The sequence below is a fragment of the Harpegnathos saltator genome, unplaced genomic scaffold (assembly GCF_003227715.2).
Source record: "Harpegnathos saltator strain DR-91 unplaced genomic scaffold, Hsal_v8.6 scaffold237, whole genome shotgun sequence".
In the NCBI taxonomy this organism is placed as follows: domain Eukaryota; kingdom Metazoa; phylum Arthropoda; class Insecta; order Hymenoptera; family Formicidae; genus Harpegnathos; species Harpegnathos saltator.
The window spans coordinates 192,734-215,825 of record NW_020230025.1 but is presented as its reverse complement, the minus strand read 5'-3'; the positions used below and the strand labels follow the sequence as shown (position 1 = coordinate 215,825).

The 23,092-nt window shown below is 41.3% G+C and overlaps 2 protein-coding genes across 2 annotated transcripts in view; both read right to left on the bottom strand.

Moving 5' to 3' along the window:
- Positions 1-11,026, bottom strand: part of Pgant9 (polypeptide N-acetylgalactosaminyltransferase 9) — a 265,832-nt gene extending 254,806 nt beyond the window's left edge. The window contains exon 1 of the mRNA XM_025298772.1: positions 11,008-11,026. The gene's annotated coding sequence lies outside the window, so the exon portion shown is untranslated. The remainder of the gene's footprint in view (positions 1-11,007) is intronic.
- Positions 11,027-16,591: 5,565 nt separating this feature from the next.
- On the bottom strand, positions 16,592-22,140 carry byn (T-domain transcriptional activator brachyenteron). Its single transcript, XM_019842126.2, has 6 exons — positions 21,367-22,140; positions 20,275-20,370; positions 19,103-19,346; positions 18,668-18,821; positions 18,305-18,502; positions 16,592-17,932 (listed from the first exon to the last, which is right to left on the bottom strand). The coding sequence occupies exons 1-6, from the start codon at positions 21,681-21,683 to the stop codon at positions 16,938-16,940; spliced, it is 2,004 nt and encodes a 667-aa protein (XP_019697685.1). The 5' UTR covers positions 21,684-22,140; the 3' UTR covers positions 16,592-16,937.
- Between the last annotated feature and the right edge of the window lie 952 nt (positions 22,141-23,092).

Sequence of the window (23,092 nt, the reverse complement as noted above, 5' to 3'; positions counted from 1 at the left end):
GGAGAGTGAAGATGAGGAGAGAGAGAGAGGAGAGACGAGAGAGGAGTGAGAGAGAGAGAGAGAGAGAGAGGAGAGGAGAGGAGAGAGAGAGGAGAGAGGAGGAGAGAGAGAGAGAGGAGAGAGAGAGAGAGAGAGAGAGAGAGAGAGAGAGAGAGAGAGAGAGAGAGAGAGAGAGAGAGAGAGAGAGAGAGAGAGAGAGAGAGAGAGAGAGAGAGAGAGAGAGAGAGAGAGAGAGAGAGAGAGAGAGAGAGAGAGAGAGAGAGAGAGAGAGAGAGAGAGAGAGAGAGAGAGAGAGAGGAGAGAGAGAGAGAGAAGAGAGAGAGAGAGAGAGAGAGAGAGAGAGAGAGAGAGAGAGAGAGGAGGAGAGAGAGAGAGAGAGAGAGAGAGAGAGAGAGAGAGAGAGAGAGAGAGAGAGAGAGAGAGAGAGAGAGAGAGAGAGAGAGAGAGAGAGAGAGAGAGAGAGAGAGAGAGAGAGAGAGAGAGAGAGAGAGAGAGAGAGAGAAAGGAGGGCACTCGCAGGACTCGCACGCTTAAAACGCTTATTGCTAATACTTAAACTCCTGTTAAACTGCAGACGCAACTCCAAGTCACGACCAACGCAATGGCAAATGCACGCCCTTCGAGGACGAGCATCCCAACATGTAATCGAAAAGGATCGCGCTATTAGACGTGAGTAGTTTCCGCGGATTTAAATTCTAATTCGGATCGGACGACTTGGCGGAGGTTGGTTAATTTCGCTGGACGGGAGCGAAGTACCAGCACTCCACCGGCCGAGGAGGAGAGGCCCCCGGAGGAATTTGTAAATTCGACTCGGGCGGAACTTTTAATCGTCCATCAGGGAAGAAACGAGGAGCACGGAACTTTTCGCATAATAATTCTTTCGTACCACCCGCGGCGGATCCTCCGCGCCCTGTATATACGTCCTGAGAAAATATGCGGGTACGTTCACCACATGCACTTGAACGCGTCCGTTACCTCACGGCGCCCGAGAATTGCCAGCACATTTTTCATTCGCAGTTCGCTAACGCTCGCAAACAGACCGATGGCTATCTTTACTTTCGGAGTCTCGCTGGTAAAGCGATTATTTCGGCACGGATAAATCTCGCCGGGATAAAGTCGCCGAGGCAAGGATCATGCCCTTACTGGACTCACGGGACTCATTTTCGGAGGCGAAATTCCGATTGATTCTTAATTTGTCCCAGGCTGCGAGCATCGGCGAAGATCGCGGAAGAGGGAAAGTGGAAACCTATGTGGAAATCGGATCATAGATAATCAACGGCGAATTCTGGCCGCGAGAACAATTCGGACTACTGCATACCGGCGTATAACAGCAATCGCGTATATGGCGGCCCGCGCGGATAACTATGAACGTTTACGCGACTGGCGCGTTGTTTGCGCGAATGTGTGCAAAGTACCGCGTTCGCATGTACGACCGTGGAGTGTTGCAAACTCACCGGGGAAATCAGCCGTTTCTCGTTGCGCACTTGATAAATGCTACGCGGGGAGAAGCGGACCCGTAGATAATTGCGGTTCTTCTCGCTGCATAATGAAAAATCCGAATTACTCGATTGCGCAGCTACGCGAAGGGTCCCCGGATTCTTCCGTCTTAACTTCGTACACGTTTAACACTTCTCCCGTTTGTAATTCCGCTCTCTTCACCTCTCCTTATCCCAATAACTGAACGCGAATTCGTTACGGCAGGTGATGGAGAGCAACTTTCAACCGCAAGAATATGGATCAGATTTTTTTATCCGATCGTACTAGGAAAATTCTCGTAAGCTCCTTAGACGAAACGAAGAGCCCCGACGTATTGCGTATCTCTCCGTTGTGCTTTCGAAGCAGAAATCCTTCCCCGTCCGCATTTCTATATACTTTCTTCGCAAATCCGATCTGCGACAGTTTTACGCACGAAGCAGTTAAGATATCTCTCGAAAGGTTCCGTTATGGGCGAACGAAGCGACGGGTAAGCGGCGGATATAGTAAGGAAAATTGCGCGCTAATTTCGATGCAAGGAAGCCGCGGATACCGTCGGAATGATTATCGCTGTCAATTTCACGAATCGCCGCATCGCCTGCATTCGCAGATTCCCTATGTATCCGCAACGCACGTTCTTGAAACACTTTCGATGCCGTTCGGTCAGCAGATGCTATGCATTTTAAGCGGCCTCCGTCTACGAAGGGGTCACACCGAACGAATTTCGATAGGAGGCCACAGTCCCCGAATAATAATCAGCGTTAATTGCATTCGCGCGTAATTGCCTTTCGTCTGCATACACCGTCCGTTGTTAACGCGTCTCTCCTACATCAATTACAATTTTTAATATAATTTTTGCCAACTAAACTTCAGTGATTATAACTGCGATTTTAAACTCAACCATAAATAGCACGATATATATGATATAATTAATTTTAATCAATATTTTACTTGTAATGGAACGGAACGAAGGTAGTATTTAAATAAAGAAAAAAAAATAAACCCATATAAAATTTCGAAGTTAAATATTTAGAAATGTACAGGCAGAGATTACAATTCCGAAAAAAATTAATTACAGGCTCTTATGAAATTTGGTGAAACTGTTCCAGATAAACATAGTTAAAAGTTTCTTTGGCGCGGAATGAAAATTAATTGAGATAGCAACTTAAAAATTTTACTAAAATTAGCAGAGACCTCTTATGTTGACATGTAACAGGCGTTATTAATTTAATAATGCGGAAAATGCAAACATTTCCAACAAATATAACTAAAATAAAATATAAATAAAATAATAATAACAGTCTGTCATGTTTCAACAACGAAAAATCCCCTCTCTATAATTTTGCAATGTCCTCGACAATACAGGGGGAACTATGGAAATAATTCCATTTTCAGGTTTTTCATTAGATTAGTGCAAAAATAATGTTTTTGTATATTCAAATTTCCCGCTTAAAAACCTGAATAAAGTTTTATATGAAGGTGGCCATATGTGTGTCATTTTGAAGCGCAGTCTTCGTTCTATATTTTCAATAACAGGCTTTGTTTTTGTTCATAATTAATTTTGCGTTTTGGCCGAAGAAACGATGGATAAAAACAATTTCGAGTAAATATTCCTTTTTTATACGAATTCAAATTTAGCCGTAAAGCGGCGGAAACAGCGCGCAATATCAATATCGTATTTGGATAATAAGGAACTGTAAACGAGCGCACAGGTCAACGTTGGAAAATTTCATGAAAGGGATGAAAGCCTTGATGAACAAAAGGGTCGAGGATGTCCATTGACAATAACTGAAGCTAATCCGTTCAAAACCTTACAAGAAGTCAGAGTTGGTCACTCGACCATTGTTCGGCATCTGGAGAAAATGGAAAAGATCAAAAAGCTAGATAAAGGTCTGTGTTGCATTTCTTTTACACAACAAAAACAACCTAATCATCCCTTATGACATATGAGAAATGGGCTCTATATAACAATAGATGCCGTTTTGCACAATGATTGGATGTAAGGGTGAAACGTCAAAAGATTTTCGAAGCCAAAATTGCACCAAAGAAAGATGACTCTCAAACATTTAATTAATGATAAAAATGTATATTGATTAGAACGCAAACTAGGGTTGCCAGATGCCAGGTTGCCGGGATTTCCAGGAATGTCTCGGAATTCTTAAGCTTGTCCCGTGTCAATTTAAGTCTTCTGTTCATATTTCTAACTGGTATCAGAGAGAAACCTGAGAGCAGCGGTCACCGCGATTTATAGGCTCGAATTTTTCGACGTGCCACCTAAGAAAATTGATGTCAACTAAGCCATTCGCGTGGTAAAAGATACAATCGCACGGTTTATATTTAAATTTCACTCTGCTGATACCTAATTCATGCATTTGTTTGTTGCGAGTGCACACAGCGGCATCTCTTAGCCATTTTACCCCTCTATCTTTCAAATTTAACTAAAATTTTCTAACAACCTATTTTTCAACCGTCAAAAAATGGCACCTGGAAGCAGTCATTTCGCATCTGGCAATCCTAGTTGTAAAACAGGCCCTAAAACTTTCGCTATGGCGAGGAGAGTTTAGTCAGGAAGGTCATTCGCAGTTGACTCCGTTTTGTGACAACAGTACGGAAATCGGTGCCTGTGAACCTATCCGCCTAACCACGCCTATCTATGATGAAAGGCACCGACCACGCCGCTATTGGGCAGAAGATAGCCAGTACACATATATAGTGGGGGAAAAATGTCATGTTAGGGTAGGTAGACCTAGAGGAGTAGATTTTAAATATACGAAAATAGACGAAAATGCACGGGTTTCGCCAGTTACTCCACAACCATTCAAGCGTTTGCATGTCTAAACCATACTCTTCTATCTTATCTTCTATCAGTACTTCTATCTTCGATTTTCAAGCGATACTATCGCATAATGAAGTTCAAAATGGAGCCAGAAACAAAGTCAAGAATAGTGTTTGCGGGTGATATATTGAAGTTACGAAATACAAGTGAGCATACGTATAGTTTGTCGAGCAGTCGATATGTGATTTTTATTACATCGCAGAAATTTGCGTTACTTTATCAACTTCGAAACTTAGTCAATAATCTATTACGCGATATTCGACTTCATGGAACATAATTTATCTTAAGATACGCGAGACAAAAAATGCAGAAAAAAATTACATTTTTCAGATGTAAACCCATATGAGCCAGTGTATGAAGTAAAGAAAAAGCAAAGTTATGCTTGCCTCAAGTGTCCCACAAGGAGCAAAAGAAGTTTCAATATTATTCGCCATTATATTAGATACCATTTACCGGGAAGAGAAAGAGAGTGCAAAAAATGTGGTATGTACATTTTAATTGTAAATATTTAATTCATAAAAATAATGTGTGGACATATTTGCTCCACTTTATTAAAACCATTATTAAAGATCAGAAATTATTATAAAAGTGCTTGCTTATTTATACGTGTGAATATTCGTGCCCTTAATGGATTTAATAGATTCAATGGATAAGCAATTGATTTTTTAGAAAGATGTTTTAGAAAGATTTTTTAGAATGTTATACAAGAATGATAGAAAACCATTAAAATTATGTTTAGGAATGGTATCTAACAACAAATGGGACATGAGGGAACACAAGTGTCGAATTAATCGACCGAAAGAAGGACGTGAAATATGTAACAGGTAACTTTCCGAAATTATAAATATAACAATGTATTTTAATTGCAACAATACTATATTTTAAGAATGTCGTAACAATTTTCGAAAATGAAAAATGTAACGTTTTTATCCCATTTAGGTGTACTGAAGTAAATGATTCGGAGGTGACGTTTTCTCCATCACCAAGGTCTACTGAAATAAATGATTCGGAGGTAACGTTTTCTTCATCACCAAGGTCTACTGAAATAAGTGATTCGGAGGTGACGTTTACTCCACCACCAAGGTCTACTGAAGAAAATGATTTGGTGATAAGTTGGAGCTATTATCCATCACCTCTTGGAAGTGAAGAGAGAGAAAATACTGTAAATTTACATCTTTTGTCTTCAACTATGTATGTTGAAGAGAAATGTATGCGAAGGAACCTCATTATAAAGTACGAACCATCAAGTGCGAATAGCAAAACGACAAAAGTTGCTCCCAGGTAAATTTTTCGAAATGACGAATATAATAATAATATGCATTTTACTTTAGTGATACTCAATTTCAAGAATATCTTAATCAATAATCCTCGAAATGAAAAATCTAACTCTTTTTATTCTGTGTAGGTTTGCATCTAACACGGAGCCGTCATTTAATCTGTCGTACAATCCTTTTATAATTAACGAAGTCGAACCCAATAAATGGTTTGAATAAATTGAAGTTGAAGAATAAATGGAAGCTGCGAAATCGGGAAGGAAAATTATCTTTTATGACAACTGGCTAGCCACAAATATATACGCATACCAACGGAAGCAACGTTTACTCATATTGTCGATCCGATTGTTAACGATAGAAATTTTTATACTTTTTTGCTCAAACTAAAATTGAAAATGTGTGCGAACATATCAACTCCACTATTATTAGAAATCAAATTAAAAGTATCTTAATTATATGTATGAGTACATGTGCCTTGTAAATAATTGTAAACAATTAATTTTTTTAAAAAAAATATGCATAACAAATAATAAAAAAGCAATTAAAATTATGTTTAGATCTAGTCGATTGAAATTGAACTACGTCCTTTTCCTGCGATTCCTTATTCGCGTTCAGAACTAGATTCGTGTCTAGAACGGCTTGTTAAAACGAAAAGAGCAACGCGGTACGATTCGGCAGTTCAGAAACCGACATCAAAATGCAAAGATCGTAAATGCGCAACTACTTTGACGTATGGCCTCAATTATTGAATAACGAGAGGGAATGACTCTTGACGAATTCCTTCAGAATGACCCGATATGCAAGCTCTGGACGATCACTACCGCAACCGGCCGTTGCTTGCTGCAGCTTCACCGCCGCCTAACGAAGCTGTGGTTCGAGATTACGGCACGGGGAGCATCAGGAACTCGTTAGTGCGCAAAGCATCCAGATATTTCGGAAACTAACTCCATTTGCAAACGTCCGTGCGCGTCTGCCGCCGCGCCTCCGTGTGCACCGCGAGTAGGCCAGTCGAATTAGAGCGCTCGTCTCTCGCACCGAAAGGTAATTTACGTTTCCGTAGTTTCCAGCGAAGCGTACATTTATTCGTGCGCGCGGGCGCGGGAACGTGAGGGAGGGAACGGGAAAGGCGTGATATAAAATTTACTAAGCCGTCCGGCGATTTTCCAACAGGGTCGTTTCTAGAGTGCTCTACAGGACCGTATAAGTCCCTAGGAAAATGCGCGGTCTCACAAACTTCTTCGTCGGGGCAAGAGGATCGTCAACCCTCCATGAACGTTTAACTTGTAACGTGCGTTTTCCTCGGCGTCTGCACAGATTGAAGATGACATGATGGGTGGAGTAACGCGCGCAACCTGATATCGCGGAATTATCAACTCTGATCGTTTTGCTGACGCTATCGTTCGTATTTGATTTGTGCTTTGACTTGTTAACGTGCGCCACTTAAATATAAAATCTATTCACAGATGCTTCATGCAATTTTTTACGTGACTTTTTATCTAATACTGTTTAAGACGTCATTCACGATTATCCAATATTCAATCGAAGATTGCATTTTTAGAATTTCTAGCTAACAAAAGCAGTAATATTATTTATTCACTTTTGGTAATGGGAACACTTTTGTCTCCGGACTCTTCAAATTCGTTTATTAGATATAGAACGTGATACGGCGAATGTCAAGCGCGCTGTAAATCCTTCATAGAACTTTTGCTTTTCCACGAGAAGCATAAAAATTTGAAAAAAATCTCTCCCTATTATATTCTATTAAACTCTATATCTTATTGGCGGTGGCGAATGGTATTTTACCAATCGGTTCAAATCAATCGGACGCGAAACACGGCAATGCCAATTCCTCTTTACGGCCAGTTAGCATTCGGCATTCTGCAAGTAATCGCGGTGCAATAAATCCGCGCGTGTTCCATGCGCGTCATCGCGAGAACGTTACAAATTAATTCGCGATCCTCGATCTGGGCTCGAGCGTTCGTTCGAACCGGCATTTCGTAGTCGCCTCGCGCGTGCATGCGCGCATTAAACTCTCTCTTCCCCCCGTAGCCCCGTGAAAATTGCATCTATCAAAACATTAGCAGGACCGTTGTTGAACCGTCAAACGATTCGCAATGGCGAACGTTAACATCGAATTTCCCGTACGACATCAACTGGAAATACAAAAGCGAACGTAAAGTGATGAAACGTCAACACTGCTGTTCGATCCGCGCGTGTTAAAGATAGAAGGATATAATACTGAGGGTAGTCCCAGAAGTACCTGACCTAACAAAGAAAATACAAAGATTTGGGAAAAAATATCTTTTCTCTACATAGTCTCCTTTTAGCTCAATAAACTTTTCCCAGCGATATTCAATAGCTTCGATACCCTATTTATAGTGGGAAAAACTCGGCTTTATCGCTACGAAACTTCGCCAAACACTTGATTGAAACATCCTCACAACGCTGTTTTTGTTCGAATCGCGGTACCCATCTTGCTTGCGCACAGCTTTCTCATGTCCAAATTTTCAGTCAATATGCGATGTACAGCACTTTTTGAAATGCCTACTATGTCTGCTAACTCGCGCACTTTCAGTCGACGGTCATCTATCTATACGTCAGGTCAGGTACTTTTGGGACTACCCTCGTAATTCTGCGAGCTTGAAATCTCGCAGATCTTACCCACCCCATAATACAAGCAAGAAAATGAGAGCAATAAAGAGTAAAATAACGTTTTTATTTTATGCAACCTCTAATGTGGAATATTGCTCGAGATTAGTTACGCCTCCAAAATGATTATCGGCGGTTACTATCTTCGTATTTTCATTCGTATCGTTAGCGATAACTTGCTTGATACGGGACGGAAAAGTGAACGATGGACGTAATGTCCGAAAATCACCTTGAGAGTGTAACTAATGTATTAAACAGCGTCTCAAAAGATTGACAAATATTTCCACGATAAATCAATTTTTGTTAGTTTTTGGACACATAAGTGTGTACCTACGCGCGCTACAAAAGTAACGCTAACGCAGTTGCGACGTGAGAGAAATACATGACGAAGGGATTCAGAAAAGGGAGACAGTAAGAGAGAAAAAGAGAGAGAGAGAGAGAGAGAGAGAGAGAGAGAGAGAGAGAGAGAGAGAGAGAGAGAGAGAGAGAGCTGTGAGCTCCGTTAAGCCCATGAACGTTCGCCAGGCACCGATAACAGAATTATCAGCGAGAACTGTTTACCAAGGCTACTACAGCTGTGTGTCACGTGCGGCTAATTGTTTTAACCGTTCATACTTAACCGCACAGCTCAATTAATCTTGTAGCTACGTGGGTGGACGTTATCTGTTAATCGAGCGCGACATCACCGCAATTGCAAAAATATAAAATTAAAATTTTAACGTATAAAATTGCCGTCCTTGTATCGCCGTCAGGCTTGCCTTTGAACCTTTTCAAATTTTCTCTTTCATCTCTCTTTTTCTCTATCATTTTTTACTCTATCTCTTTTTTCTCTGTTTCTTTTTTCTGCCTCGAATATTGCATCATAATTTTCATCACAATATAAAGAATATATCAATAATATATATCAATAATATAAGAAACATATCAATAATATCGATTAATAATATGAGACACGTCAATATAATATAAATCAATAATATGAATATGTCAATAATGTTAACATGTACAGATCAAATATAAAGCAGTTATATAAATACAAGTTACCTATATTTATAGGCAATATTAAAAATATGTATTCGCAGATGTGTACCCAAGTCGAAATGATAACTTTAATTAAGCTTATAAATCCTGTTAAACTTCCAAAATGAGATCAAACTTGAAAAGGTGAATTTGAAAATGATAGTGTAGAACCTTAAGTTATTTAATATTTGATCGTTCCAATATTTTACTGTCATTTTATTTTCATTTTTATTCTTATTTCCAACAAACAATATATTAAATACGTAACTTTCTTAATTGCAGGTAGTATATCTACGAAAAATAAATTTAAACAATCTAATATATTTTTATATATTCGGTACTTTATCTTCATTTTTATTATCTTTGTTTCCTGTTAGTTTTTAAAAGTTTCGATACTATATATATATTTGAAAATTCAGAAAAAGAATTTTAAAAAATTTTAAAGCTGTATACTTTTAATTTCGACTAGGGTATACTCTTATGCATCTTCTAGTATCATAATATAAGCATTAATTAAATCATCTGCGAGAATATCTGAATATTTGAAACTATTGGTATAAAAATAGGGGTAAAATCACCCTTATTTTTCTTTCGTGAGAAACCAATGCGACTTACGTCTACTCATGCACTACTGATAATATGAAATTTTTTTTATATATCCGCTCACTAATATTTGATGAAATTCATCGAAGTTTATCCCACGTCGAATCCCTGAGATGACGCTGCATCCATGATAGATGTTGCCTCCTCGACGTTGATAAAGGGTACGACGAAGTCACTTGCGAAATCACTCACGAAATCATTCGCGAAACCGCGTTACGAACCAAAAATTACATTAAGAAAAGAACAAAGAAAAAAAGACAAAACTTTTCCGTTTAACGAACATATTTGTCAAAAAACTAAGTTCCCATTGCGTGAGAAGTTGAATTTTGAAACAAACCATGTTTATATTAATATAAGAAAGCGAAAACCAACTCTCGCGGTGGATGTAAACAAAAACAGTACGAGGTCTGCCAATATATAAACATGTGATTTTACTCTATGCTTACTGTATTCGTATTGTCGTCTGTGGAAAGAATCAATTGAAAAATATTGTTTGCGGTGATTGAAAATTAGCGCGGCCGCGAGCGAAATAATTTCTGCATTGCGTATAAATTTCACATTCTATTATTTCGTGATATCATAACGAACTTGTGTAACGAAATTTATATTTTATTACAAATATACGCGATACAAACATACATGAGAAAACGTAAGATCACGACAATTGCGAAATCAATTAATACGAAATGAAAATACAGCGATTTTCATAAATATAGGTGCCATTCTGGCGCACATTGATTTTGCGATATATTTCGCGATATTGCAGCATCGACTTGACAATATTCAAACAAATGTGCCGAAAAATTGAATAGCTGAACAATATAGTGGTACGAGTTAATAATAATAAATATAGTTATGCATGTTTATATTATAAATATAATTATTCATTATTATAAATATATTAAATAAAATCGAAATATTATAAGTTATACATTTTTAAAGAAAAAGAAACAAATTTAAAGAAGTAAATTGTACCACTATCTCTTCATTCGCTCATTCGCATCTCCGCACACAGCAGAATTAATATGCAAAAACTATAAACAAAGTAAGTCACATTGGTTTCCACGAGCTATCAAAAATAATCCGTTATTCCAAACTTTTATTTCTACTACCTTAATCTCTTGTTCCCATATTTGTTTATTTACCACGTACCTTAATATAGGGCCGACCACATTCTGCTTAATCTGTAACAAAAAAAATACAATTCCGTTAATAAGATTTGAGTGTTATTACTAACCAAGCATATCGATTAGTCACTTATATTCAAGTTCTTGTAACAATATCTTTAATACCTTATTAACTAAAAATTGAATGAAAAAATGTACAGAAACAGAAAAATGTACACACCTTCGAGTCGACCCTTGTAGGCCCGAACCGGATCCTCCGGTGCTGCAGCTGCACTTATTGAAACCACTGTATCGTCTCAAGCCATTCTAGATTTAAAACAAGAAACAATTTTCTTAATTCGTTATAGAATATGAAAATATCAAAAATAAAAATAAAAAGTTAAAATACAAAGTTAACCAATATATTTTTCTTTCTGTGTAAATTACCTTCAAAATATCTATTGTGCGTAAATCATATCCTTCCATTGCTCATCCTTTAAGAACAGCTACGCTATCCTTGCATCTGTCAGCTTGCAAGCTCTTTCAACTCTGAGGACTCTAAAACAGATATTGTTTATTTGATTAGAGAATATGAATTATAAGTCAATATATATTTCTTTTAAAATTAATAAAGGTAGTATTTAATAATTACCTTTGAAATTTAAAATGCATCCACTGCTCGCGACGATATTGGGATGATAACTGCGCGTTTCGATCATCGTCGTTTACTTTATGATCTCGCGTACCAGTCGATTTTAAATAGAAATCACCAATAGCATCCCACAATGAGCTCACTTACACGTCTGAGTGATATTGCGTACATTATTTATATCACGCGATCACTGGTAAAACATTACATTACGATATCATATAACATTTTCTGCATTATATTTTCACTACGTTAATGTGTGTATATTTAACTTCTATATATATGTTCCGATGATTATTATTTTAATAGAGAATTATTAGTTATAGAGCACTGTAATAATTATCACTGAAATTTTATGATGCCCGCGGAGCTTGCGACAATACTAGCCATGTAATACGCGACTTAATTATCGTAATTAATCTTATAGTTGGTTTGATCGGTATTAAAAATGTTGGAAATAGTCCGCGAGGTTACGAGTTGTGCTCGGTACTGCGTATGAAATTGTTTTGGCGCCTAGTACGCCGCGCACCGAGTGTATATTATTATTGCCCTCTAAGTCACCCTGACTTAACGGCGAGCTACTGTATTACAATTTCGATAACACTAGACGTTTGCTCGATTATAATAACGTTTACTATATAGTACTGTACTATATAGTATCATATATTTATATTATTTTGCAATATTTAATTACTGAATATACATACATATCTCTCTGCACTCATCACATTCTCATACATCATGCAACTACTGATCGTTAAATTTTAAAATACTCGCATTCGCACTATTTATTATTTCTACCGGTTATATTCGATATTCTCGTGAAAGGTTATACGATGGAAAATAATGATGACGATGAAAATTTATACGAACTCACCGATTCTCCCCATGACTAAATCGGATGCTTCGATACAATATGTCATGTCTTTCTGCCCAATCTGAAACGAAAAGCAGCCTTCGTTGCAAAACTTCAAAAATAGAAGATTCGCTTGGAGAGAGTCAACTGCATATTCGTTTTAAATTTGTTACGAATAAAAGTGCTGTACGACGATTTATTAAGAAATAAATAGGAAAAGTAGAAAGTTTTCTCTTTCAAATATTTTTGTTTTAATTTTAATAGTATTTAATTGCTATATATGCATTTCCCGACTATACCCTCTTACTTTTGCACATCATATAACCATCGATCGTTTCTAGATCGTTCTAGAAAGTTCTAGAAAGTTCTAGAACATACGCATTCGTGTCATTTGCTAATTTTTATTTCCACTGCCTATTCCAATTTTCTCGTAATAACTGTTAGATAATGAAATATAACGACTCTGTTTGAACTTACAGTCAAAATAAATCTCTTCCGGCCGAATTCCGGCCGGCGATATAATATCGCGTCTTTCTGCCCGATTTGAAACGAAAAGCAGCGTCCGTTGCAAAACTTCAAATATGGAAGTTCCGCTTAGAAGGGGTCGACTGCACATTCGTTTCAAAGTTGCTACGAATAAAAGCGTGCGTCGCTCACCTTTCGGATTTCACGATACTCTTATTGCTCGCAATGATCTCGCGATCAAAATCTTGACGCTAATTCCGTAATTTATTGCTATAGAAGCTTGGATAAGTCCGACAAAGTCGGGAATGGCGCGCTGCGACTCCTTAGATCCGTTGCTGCTGGCAAAATGGACCCGGTAAGGTTACTTGATCAAACTTGTAACGGCAGCTAGTGGCGCCATCTAACCACACTATGAGAAGTTGTCGCGACTATATTAGACCCGATATCTTTAAACCCTATATATTTTCCAACCCGATTTATTAGACCGGATAAATTTTGTCAATTACAAAATTATAACTAATAATGAATAAATCTTTCTTATTTCTAGGTGAACGTTTAGCAGCTGAGTGCGATAAATTAGAAAATGGTTAAGAAATTATCGATTCTTTAGCATTCGTTCAATAATTTTTTAATAGAAAAAAATTAAAGATTAAACGACATAGCTCGTTTACATGCTGTTATTTACTGCAAATCGTAGAGTATCGTTTATTAAATTGTAATAATTGAAATTTAATAATTCGATCATTAAGATCTCATACTGCTCCGTATGTGTGTGTGCGTATGCTCATTAAAAAAGAAAATTCAGAAAAACGCCTAATTATGAACGAATGTATTCGTGACATACCGTGTATGTTAAAAAAATTCTTTAGTTTTCACCTTTGTCGATTCCAATGACTCTAAGAAAGCACATTAGCCCACCGCCTGTGACCAAATATTTTCCGTAACAATTTTTTCCCCTGTAAAAAGGGAAAGGAAGGTTTAGGCGTACCGTTCCGACATTCGTTCCGCGTTATTTCTTAACCGCACAAGAGAGCTATCGGTTCTGATTTGCCGCGATTGAGCAAAAAGGGCGAGTACGCTTATGGGTCGTTAGAGGCGAACGTGCTGCGGTAGACGGCAGGCGTTTTGCAATTTCGCGCACGATCGTGTATATCGATGCATGTACATGCGCGCGATGTGTGCTATTCCTATGTGAATTTGCTCGTGTGTACGTTATCTGATACCGAAGCACTTCGGATAACGACGTGCCAGTTCCAAACGATCGAGCAATCGCGTTTTGTTAATGGCACGGCTCGCCCGGAGCGGTGAAACAGAAAAAAAGCGAAAAAGAATCATCTCTATTCTTAATATCACATTTTATCACAATGTCCCCACATGACATGTATAAACCGTACGAATATATAAATCGTTCGTTATGACATACACATTAGCCTTTGCCGCAAATATATATTTTACACTCGATCCCATGTATAATATTTTATTTACAAAAGAAGGTCTGGAAGTGTTTTTCTCTGATTTTCACTGAATTCTCTTTAGCTTTTGTTTCCATAAAAATTTTGATATAGGTTATATTAAAATATCGTTTGAGATATCAAAAATGAAGAATTACTTGGAAAAATGTCTCATGTTAAAAACTTACTCACTTGTATAAACTTAATACTTACATACTTACATAGTTACATAACTTACATACTTAAAAAGATATTGTAGAAACTTGATAAGTTGAGTCTTGCTACTTATTATTTAACTTTTCATAAAAAAGTTGCTCTGCTTATGACAGGAACTTGAGACCAATAAGAATAAGGGGTGTAATAACTGTAGCGGGTCTAAAATGGACATTTTACATTCAAGTCTCGAATTATATACGTAATCAAGAAGAAGAAAACTATTACTTTCTTATTATGTTTTAAGTATCACTGCTGAGTTCAATAATCCCTTTACCTGGTTTGCCAATGTTTATCAGGTCTATATATACTATTTCAAGTTCGTTTCAAATTGTTTCTATTAAGTCTTTAAAAATTGATTTGCATCACAAACATCAAAACCGGAAATTTCTTGTCACTTGAAAATTTAATTATAATATACGATAAAGTATAATATAAAGTATACATATAAAATACAAAAGACGAAAGATATGGGGTCTAAATGTAACGGGTCATTTAATTAGGATGAAGCAAAAACTTCTGCTGCGCGCCATTAGATGGCGCCAGATAGACCACCAACTGCCGTTAATAAGTTCGAACAGAAAACCTTATCGGTTCCATTTTGCCAGGAGCAACGGATCTAAGGAGTTGTAGCGCGCCATTTCCGACTTTGTCGGATTTATCCAAACTTCTCCAGTGATAAATTATGGAATTGGCGTCACGATTTTGATCGTAAGATCGTCGCGAGCAATGACAGCATCATGAGATCCGAAAGGTGAGCAACGCACGCTTTTATTCGTAGCAACTTTGAAACGAATATGCAGCCGGCCACCTCCAAACGAATCTTCCATATTTGGAGTTTTGCAACGAACGCTGCTTTCCGTTTCAGATCGGGCAGAAAGGCACGACATTGGATCGGATTCAACTGGGATAGGCTTATTTCGATCGTAAGTTCAAACAGAGTCGTTATATTTTATTGTCTAACAGTTATTACAAGAAAATTAGAATAGTCGGTAGAAATAACAAATAGCAAATGACACGAATGCGCATTCTAGAACTTTCTAGAACGATCTAGAAACGATCGATGGTTATATGATGTGTGAAAATACGATAGGTATAGTCGGGAGATGCGGATATTTAGCAATTAAATATTGTAGTATTTAAAAGAGAAAACTCCTTTTCTCATTTATCTTTTAATAAACGTCGTACATGCTTATTACATGTCGTAATTCGCTCATCACAAGCCATCACAAGCCAAGATAAAAGGGAAACTCTTTTGCCGCAATAATGTTAAATAATAACCAAATTAGAAAGTAAATTTAATAGCAATATACTTTTTCTAAAACATCAGTGATGTTTCGACATTTCGTATATAAATTTAAATTTTTAAACGAATTTCGATATCATCGTATATCTTTTATAATCATGAGAAAATAAACATACTTCAACGAGCTATAACTTTGAAAAGCTTAATAATAATGGAATAGTTTTGGAAGTATTTTAAAGTTTTAGGTCTTCAGTTTTTACTATTTATATTAAAAACGTGAAAAATACATTTCAAAATGGAGCTCTGAGCTTTCGATACATTTTTAAACAAATGTCATGCACCGGATGGTCTATGTTTTATGAACGGTCATATTAAAATCATTATTTTTCAACGTCAAATAACTCAATGAGAAAAAATCACACGATAATCCATATAGACGCATATTAAGAGTTTGCAATTTTAAATATCGTAACATATGTTATTTTCGGTTTACGTGGGGAAAGAGGGGCCACTTTTTCATAAAAATTTATAGCATTTGTCGAAACACGATTTATATTCGTCGTGTAGCATCGTAAAAATAAATAAATTTTATATTTAGAAATTAAACATTTTATGTTATATAAAACATTATTTAAATCAATTCATTACATAACTATTTCTGGCTAACGTTTTGGCTCATTGAATTTGGCTTAATCTTTATGATGGAGAAAAGAAGGTGAGTAATAAGAATTAGAGATTACCTTTATCTGCACTTTATTTCTCTCTCGACATACCTAACGTATTAACGATATTTGTAATTGCTCAAAAATAATCGATAATACCAGAGACGTTTCACGGGACGGATCAGTACGATTCAGCATTGCGATGTCTATCGTGCGCGATTATTCTAGAATGCAATCAACATATCATATTAATCGATGTTCAAACATCAATCGCGCGCGTTGGCGTGCTCGACATACTCGACATCGCGGCGACGATTCCCCGCGATTGATAATTTCCTCTTCGCGATCGCGACGGCACTTTCGGTACACCACGAACCGTTCACGAGTGAGAAGTAAACGTGGGATTTTCCGCGCGAGTCCGGGACGCGATCGAATCAGATGGCGGTGGTCTGCGGCGCCGGCGGCGGTGTCAACGGCGTCCAGGCACTAGGTTGCTCCGCATTGGAGATCTCCGTATCCTGTCGATGATGATTGTGATGATGGTGATGATGGTGATGATGGTGATGACGATCCACCACTGTGGTCAGGTATCTTCTCTCGTCGTCTTGCTGCGCCTCGCTTAAAGCGTCCGCACTTTGCTCCGAGTAGCTCACTTGGATGTGGGGATGTTCCTTCGGAGGGCTGTCGTACTCCACACTGGCCGGTGAGGTGGTGCCTGTCTGTGGTAACGCCTGCAAATGCAACATCTGCGCTTGCGGATGATGCTGCGACTGGGACGGCTGTTGTTGCTGTTGTTGCTGCTGCTGTTGCTGTTGCTGCTGCTGCTGCTGCTGCTGCTGCTGCTGTGGGTGATGACGGTGCTGATCGGGGGTGGTCGACTGCACTGGTGAGACGTGATGGTACTCGTGAACGTACTCGTTCGTGTCCGTCGGAGGCACTGCTTCTCCACCTGGATGTAGGCCGTGATGCAATCCCGCGTGCGGCACGGAGCCGTAAGAAGACATCTGATGATGCAGATGGAGATTTAGGTTTAGGTAGGGTTGCTGTTGGTGTTGCTGTTGCTGTTGTTGCTGCTGCTGTTGCTGCTCGAGTGCGCTCGGATGGATCCAGGACGAGTCCGTGCAGTGCCCACCGTGCTCCTGCGGCGGTAAATTTGAGGGCACGTACAACGTGCATCCGGTGACGGTGGTGGCGGCAGCGACAGCAGCGGCGGACGCGGTGCCAACCACGGCTCTGCCGAGGACCGTGTGCGCCGAGGACGTTGGCGACGGCGACGGCGACGTCGGCCACTCCTGCGATGCAGTCGGCGGTAGACACGCGGGGTTTAGGTTCTGCAAAGCCTCCGGACTGCGTGGTGACCAGGCTGGGGCTGTTACGTAGGCGGTGGAATGCAGCAGCGGCATAGGAGCGTAGGGATCCGCGTGTTGTTCTGCGGACACAGAGTGGTCAAGCTTTCGTTCATCGGAAGACTTATTAGATTTATTAGGATTGATGCGTAGATAAATATTGTCTCGGGTTGTCGGGTTGTCGGGTACTACATATTATTAGGAGCTTGCAAAAATTGGCTAAATTTTTGGTCACATTTCTTTGATTATTAGTGACGAAGGTGCCAATTTTTATGAAATTACTCATGCATTTATAGAAGTTGTAATATTTTAAGACTGGATAATTGGCGTGAAGTTCGATCTTATCTGATGTGAATATGACAGACTCTTCGCGACGAGCGAATAAAATCTATTTACGCGTCGGCGATGGCGTGTCGATCGAACAAAGTGCAGCGCGATAGGATGATGTTACGTACCGTCTTGGACGTACTTGTGCCTCAAGGTATACGGCGCCGCTCTGCAGGTGCTCCTGTGGCCAGAAGTGGTGACGCTGCACGAATTAGAGAGGTGATTGCCGACGCTGGCCGATACTTGATTTTGCGCGGCCGCTATCGCGGACGCGGTGTTGTACTCGTATCCCATTGTGGGTTGCGACAGGAACCAGGGACCGGTGTCTGCAAAATGTCACTCGCGTCATCGAGAACGCGCTGGTCGCGCGGCGGCGATGTCTCGATACTTATTTCCTCTGATTCGTCGCGTTTCTATCGGCGTAGAAATTGTGAACCTGTCGCGTCACGTAGATGCGCGCGTAAATGCGCGCATTTATGCGTTGCACTCACATTGCGGATAAGTTTGCGGATCCGCGGGTCTCTCCTTCGCGTCGAGGAACGCCTTCGCGAAAGGATTGTACTTGATCTTCAGGCTCGTCACTTCCTCGTTCTGGTACGCCGTCACCGCGATAAATTGGGTCTCGGGGAAGCGATACGTGAGAACCTGCGCGAGTGACGATGGTTTGCGAGATGTGTGTATGAGTTTGACTGAGGTGTAATAATTAACGATCCAAGACTGTTGCACAATATTGATATTGCATAATAGCGGTGTAATAAACGCAGATTTCTCCTGGCAGCTCTTTCTTTGGTAGCTCTCTCAACTCTATTTTGATTGACTATTAGCAGAATCTCTCTTGCATTTCTCTCGATTGTAACAGCTCAAATTTGGCACCGCGAAATACAAACGATAAAGATAATTAAGTCAAAAAGAAGGAGGAGACGTACCGTTCGTTGCTCCTCGGCGCCCACTCGAACCAAATGAACGTGCGGTTCATATTTGTGCAACGAGTTGAGCATTATCTGTCCGTTACCGTTCGACTTGTTCGTCAGCTTCACCTTGGCGAACGACACCGCCTCCTTCATCCAATGAGCCCCGAAATTCGGACTTTCCGGATGTATGTAAATCGGATTAGGCGGCGCGACTTCCGCCTTTCCACCCGGCACCCATTCTCCATTTACGTATTTCCACCTGCGAGTCCAAGTTCACAACGTGCATCTGACATTAATCCCTCTCTTTCACTCTTGAATTGATGACGCGAATCACACGAGGAAACGCGCTACGGGAAAGTGAGATTCCGGTCTTTCCTTTATCGTCGATTCACATTCAAGGAACTCGCGATCGACGCGAATCATCGTCCTTCGTATTCTCACACGGCCGTTTCTTCCCGGATTGTTTTGCGAAAGCTATTATGCGTTCCCGTGTACCCAGGTTCGTTCGACACCGATGACGAATCGCCGACGAGTTAAAAATAACGCACTAACGAGTTTAGAATCAAGTTTAGCGACGTTACGTGACGCCCGAACGAAAGGGGTACGATAATTACGACCTGTTAGTATCCTTCGCGTACCCCGTGCCTTCGTGCTCCGCTCGCGAAATAAATCAACGCAAATCGGTAACGCGTTCATCCGTTCACCGGCTACGGCGAATATCTCTCTCTCTCTCTCTCTCTCTCTCTCTCTCTCTCTCTCTCTCTCTCTCTCTCTCTCTCTCTCTCTCTCTCTCTCTCTCTCTCTCTCTCTGTCTCTCTCTCTCTCTCTCTCTCTCTCTCTCTCTCTCTCTCTCTCTCTCTCTCTCTGTCTGTCTTGACGCGTACCCTATGCTTGTGACCACTTCGCTCGGACACTACTGTGACTCACAGTCGCTCGCATCTTTACAACCTCAGCTTGCATTTTTCTGGAAATCTTGGAAAATATTCCATTGTACTTTGTGCGGCTTGTGTGGCAAATAGTTTGAGCGATTTTGTGACTCGAGAAAAAACTTTATCGCCGCGTTGATTCAAAATTTTCAGCCGCTTAAAAAATCGTTCGCAGAGAGGACGGAGAATTATTAAAATAATCTTTCTAATCGGAAGTACATTTTTTTATACAAGTTGAAGTCGTGTTAAATAGTGCATTACCTGTGCTGGTCAACCTGCACGAATTCCAGTAGCAGGGTGTACATTGCCGCAGGCTCCAAACCCCGTGCCACGACCTTCACCACCGGAAACATCCTCCTGCGAACGAAAGTGACGTTTTCACTTCACGTTGCATGAGGCAACGCTGATCGTAAAGTCGGGAAAGAGAGAGAGAGAGAGAGAGAGAGAGAGAGAGAAAGATGCGCTTGCACACGCTGTATAGATCGATGTTAGCGGCGATTCATAGCGCGGATCAAAAGATAACCCGCCGCGTGGACAGTGTATCTTCGGCAACTACACACTTTACGACTCGCATATTAATAAAAGCGATTACGGTTTGTCGACTGCGGGTATGCAGGTAAAGCGCTCGCGGGCACCGCGGCATGGCAGGAGAGCGTTTTACAAGAGGGTCGTAAAGTTTTATTGTCGGCGATCCGACCTTCCCAAGAAACTCCGTCTTTCCACCGGCCGCGGGAATACACGCTTATATTCTTGTTTTGGTATATGAAATGAATCCCCGGCTATTCTCTCGGCGTTCGTCGATTCATCGTACGGATTATGCACGCTGCAAGCGAGAATCCGACGGAGAGAAACCCGTCATGAGCCGTGAATATTTCGCGGGATGAAAGTCATAGGGAAATAGCGAGAGAAAATCAATTAGAATTGCTGCGCTGTCATAAATCGCGCCGATGAGATTTTATCGTGGAAAAACGATGCAGCTATCAAAGCTGCGCGTTGAACGTGTGTACATGTCATTTTCCATGATGAAAATTTGAAATTGAGATCACTCTTTTGTCGTACGATTCGAAAAATGAAAAATGTATTTTTAATTTCTATACGAATAAAAAACATAGTTCAATTCAAGAAAATAAATTTGGAAAACCTGCTTTTATTTGTTTGTACGAGTCAACTCAAATCATTTTGCACACAATCTTTGCGAGCGACATAATGTTCTCATTCCACGATTTCTCATCCTTTTCCTCGGCTATCAAACTACCGTCCGTGAGCCAATCACACGACTCCGTCCGTATGACAATCCGTACAACACTCTTTCAAGATCGAGTGTTTTCCCTTTCCGGTCACCACCGTATGTACCTTCCGTTCTTCGTCACGATCATCTCGTTCGTGATGCACTGAAACCTGGTCCAGAGCTCGCGATCCTCCAGCGACAAGGACAACTGCAATCCTGGATTAGCCGAGATCGCGGCGGATCCGAGGCTCTGCCTGGCGATCGAGCTGCGCTCCTCGCGATCCTCCCGATCCTCCTCGGGACTCATGCGGCTTTGCCTTCCGCCGCGGTCTCGCTCGCGATCCCGATCCTGCTCGCGTTCCCTCTCGCGCTCCCGATCGCGCTCGTGGCAAGAGGTGCGCGTTGGAGAATCCGGCGTCCGCGGAACGTTCGCCGGCTGCATTCTCGGCGTTCTCCAGTTCTCGCGTCGCGCGCTCGACCCTTTCGCCCTTCGCAGAGCAGAACTCCAGTAGCGACTCGTGATCCCCGCTCAAAACCTCGATCTAAGATCGAGGATGTCGCTCGAGGGAAGCCTCCGGATTCCGGAGGGTACGTATGTATGTAAATGCGACCGGCGACAGGTCGGGAAGGATATAAGAAATCCGCCGATCAGGGGTGTTATTCCCCGATCGAATTCGCGACGTGTCGCGAGAAAAACGAGCGCGGTCGGGGCTACACGGCGGCGGCGGGGAACGGAAAATCGTCGTCGTCGTCGTCGTCGTCGTCGTGTCGCGGCACCGGACGTCTCCGTCAGCGACGGAGGACAGGTCGTGTCGCGTACGAGAGGAGGCCGCGTGGCCCGTAGGCTCGTAACACTTGGGCGCGATATTTCACACTAGACGGCGAAGACTCGCCGAAGACTGACCGACGGTATATCTGCCTCTCTATCCGCACTTCGCGGTCTCTCTTTCTCCGTCCGTGGACACGGTGCACGGTCGCCGCGAGAGAAGCACCGGCCCGACTCCGTCCGCGTTCGCCGGGTGCTAATTACTCGCTAAATTAGGACCTCACGGGGGCAGCATGGCGGTATCGCGACGGTGTCCATTGGTTGAGAACGGTTTGACCGGTCGCCCGGTCGCTAAGACAGTCGGTGCCGCCTTCCGCGGCTTCCATCGACCAATGGTCGAATGAGTCGACTTTATGATTCTACTATGGTTGGTGGGTTCGACGGTGAACGCAACGTTCACCAGTCCGCCCACGCGTCCGTCGCCAGGTTCTCGATTAGTCCTGACGAACAACGTACGCGGACCCGCACGTGGTCCGAGGATCGACGTCGCGCTTCGTGATCGCCGCGCTTCGATATCGCGCTTCGTCGATATCGATCTACTGATCGATCGACGCGAAACTTGTCTCGTCTCTTTCTCCCTGTCGGTTGTCGCGGACGAACGTCGCGGGTACGAAGGTAGCCCGTCGCCGGCCGCCCGAAGGTCGAAAGGAAGTGTTCCTCTACGTGGAGCGGTGTCGCGACGCCGGATCGAGACGCGACGCGGCATAAACTCGCGGTCGTGTCACTCCTTTGAGTTAATATTTGCGCCCGCTGGTCTCGGGAAAGTATATGCGGCAAGTATGTATTTGTTCCTCGCGGCCCATTTCCAACACCTTCCCGCGCCGAGGCGACGCGCTCTTGCGTAATAACGTAAAGTGAATTATGTCGAACGACGAGATGGGGTAGGTACGTAGGTCGGATACTGAAATCTTGTGATCTTGCTCGCTCGCACCTGCGTGACTTGAACTCTTTGATAGACTGATGGTTGAGCTTTGATTTTCGTGACGTTGCAATTGGTGCGAGAGAGCTTAATTAACATATCACAT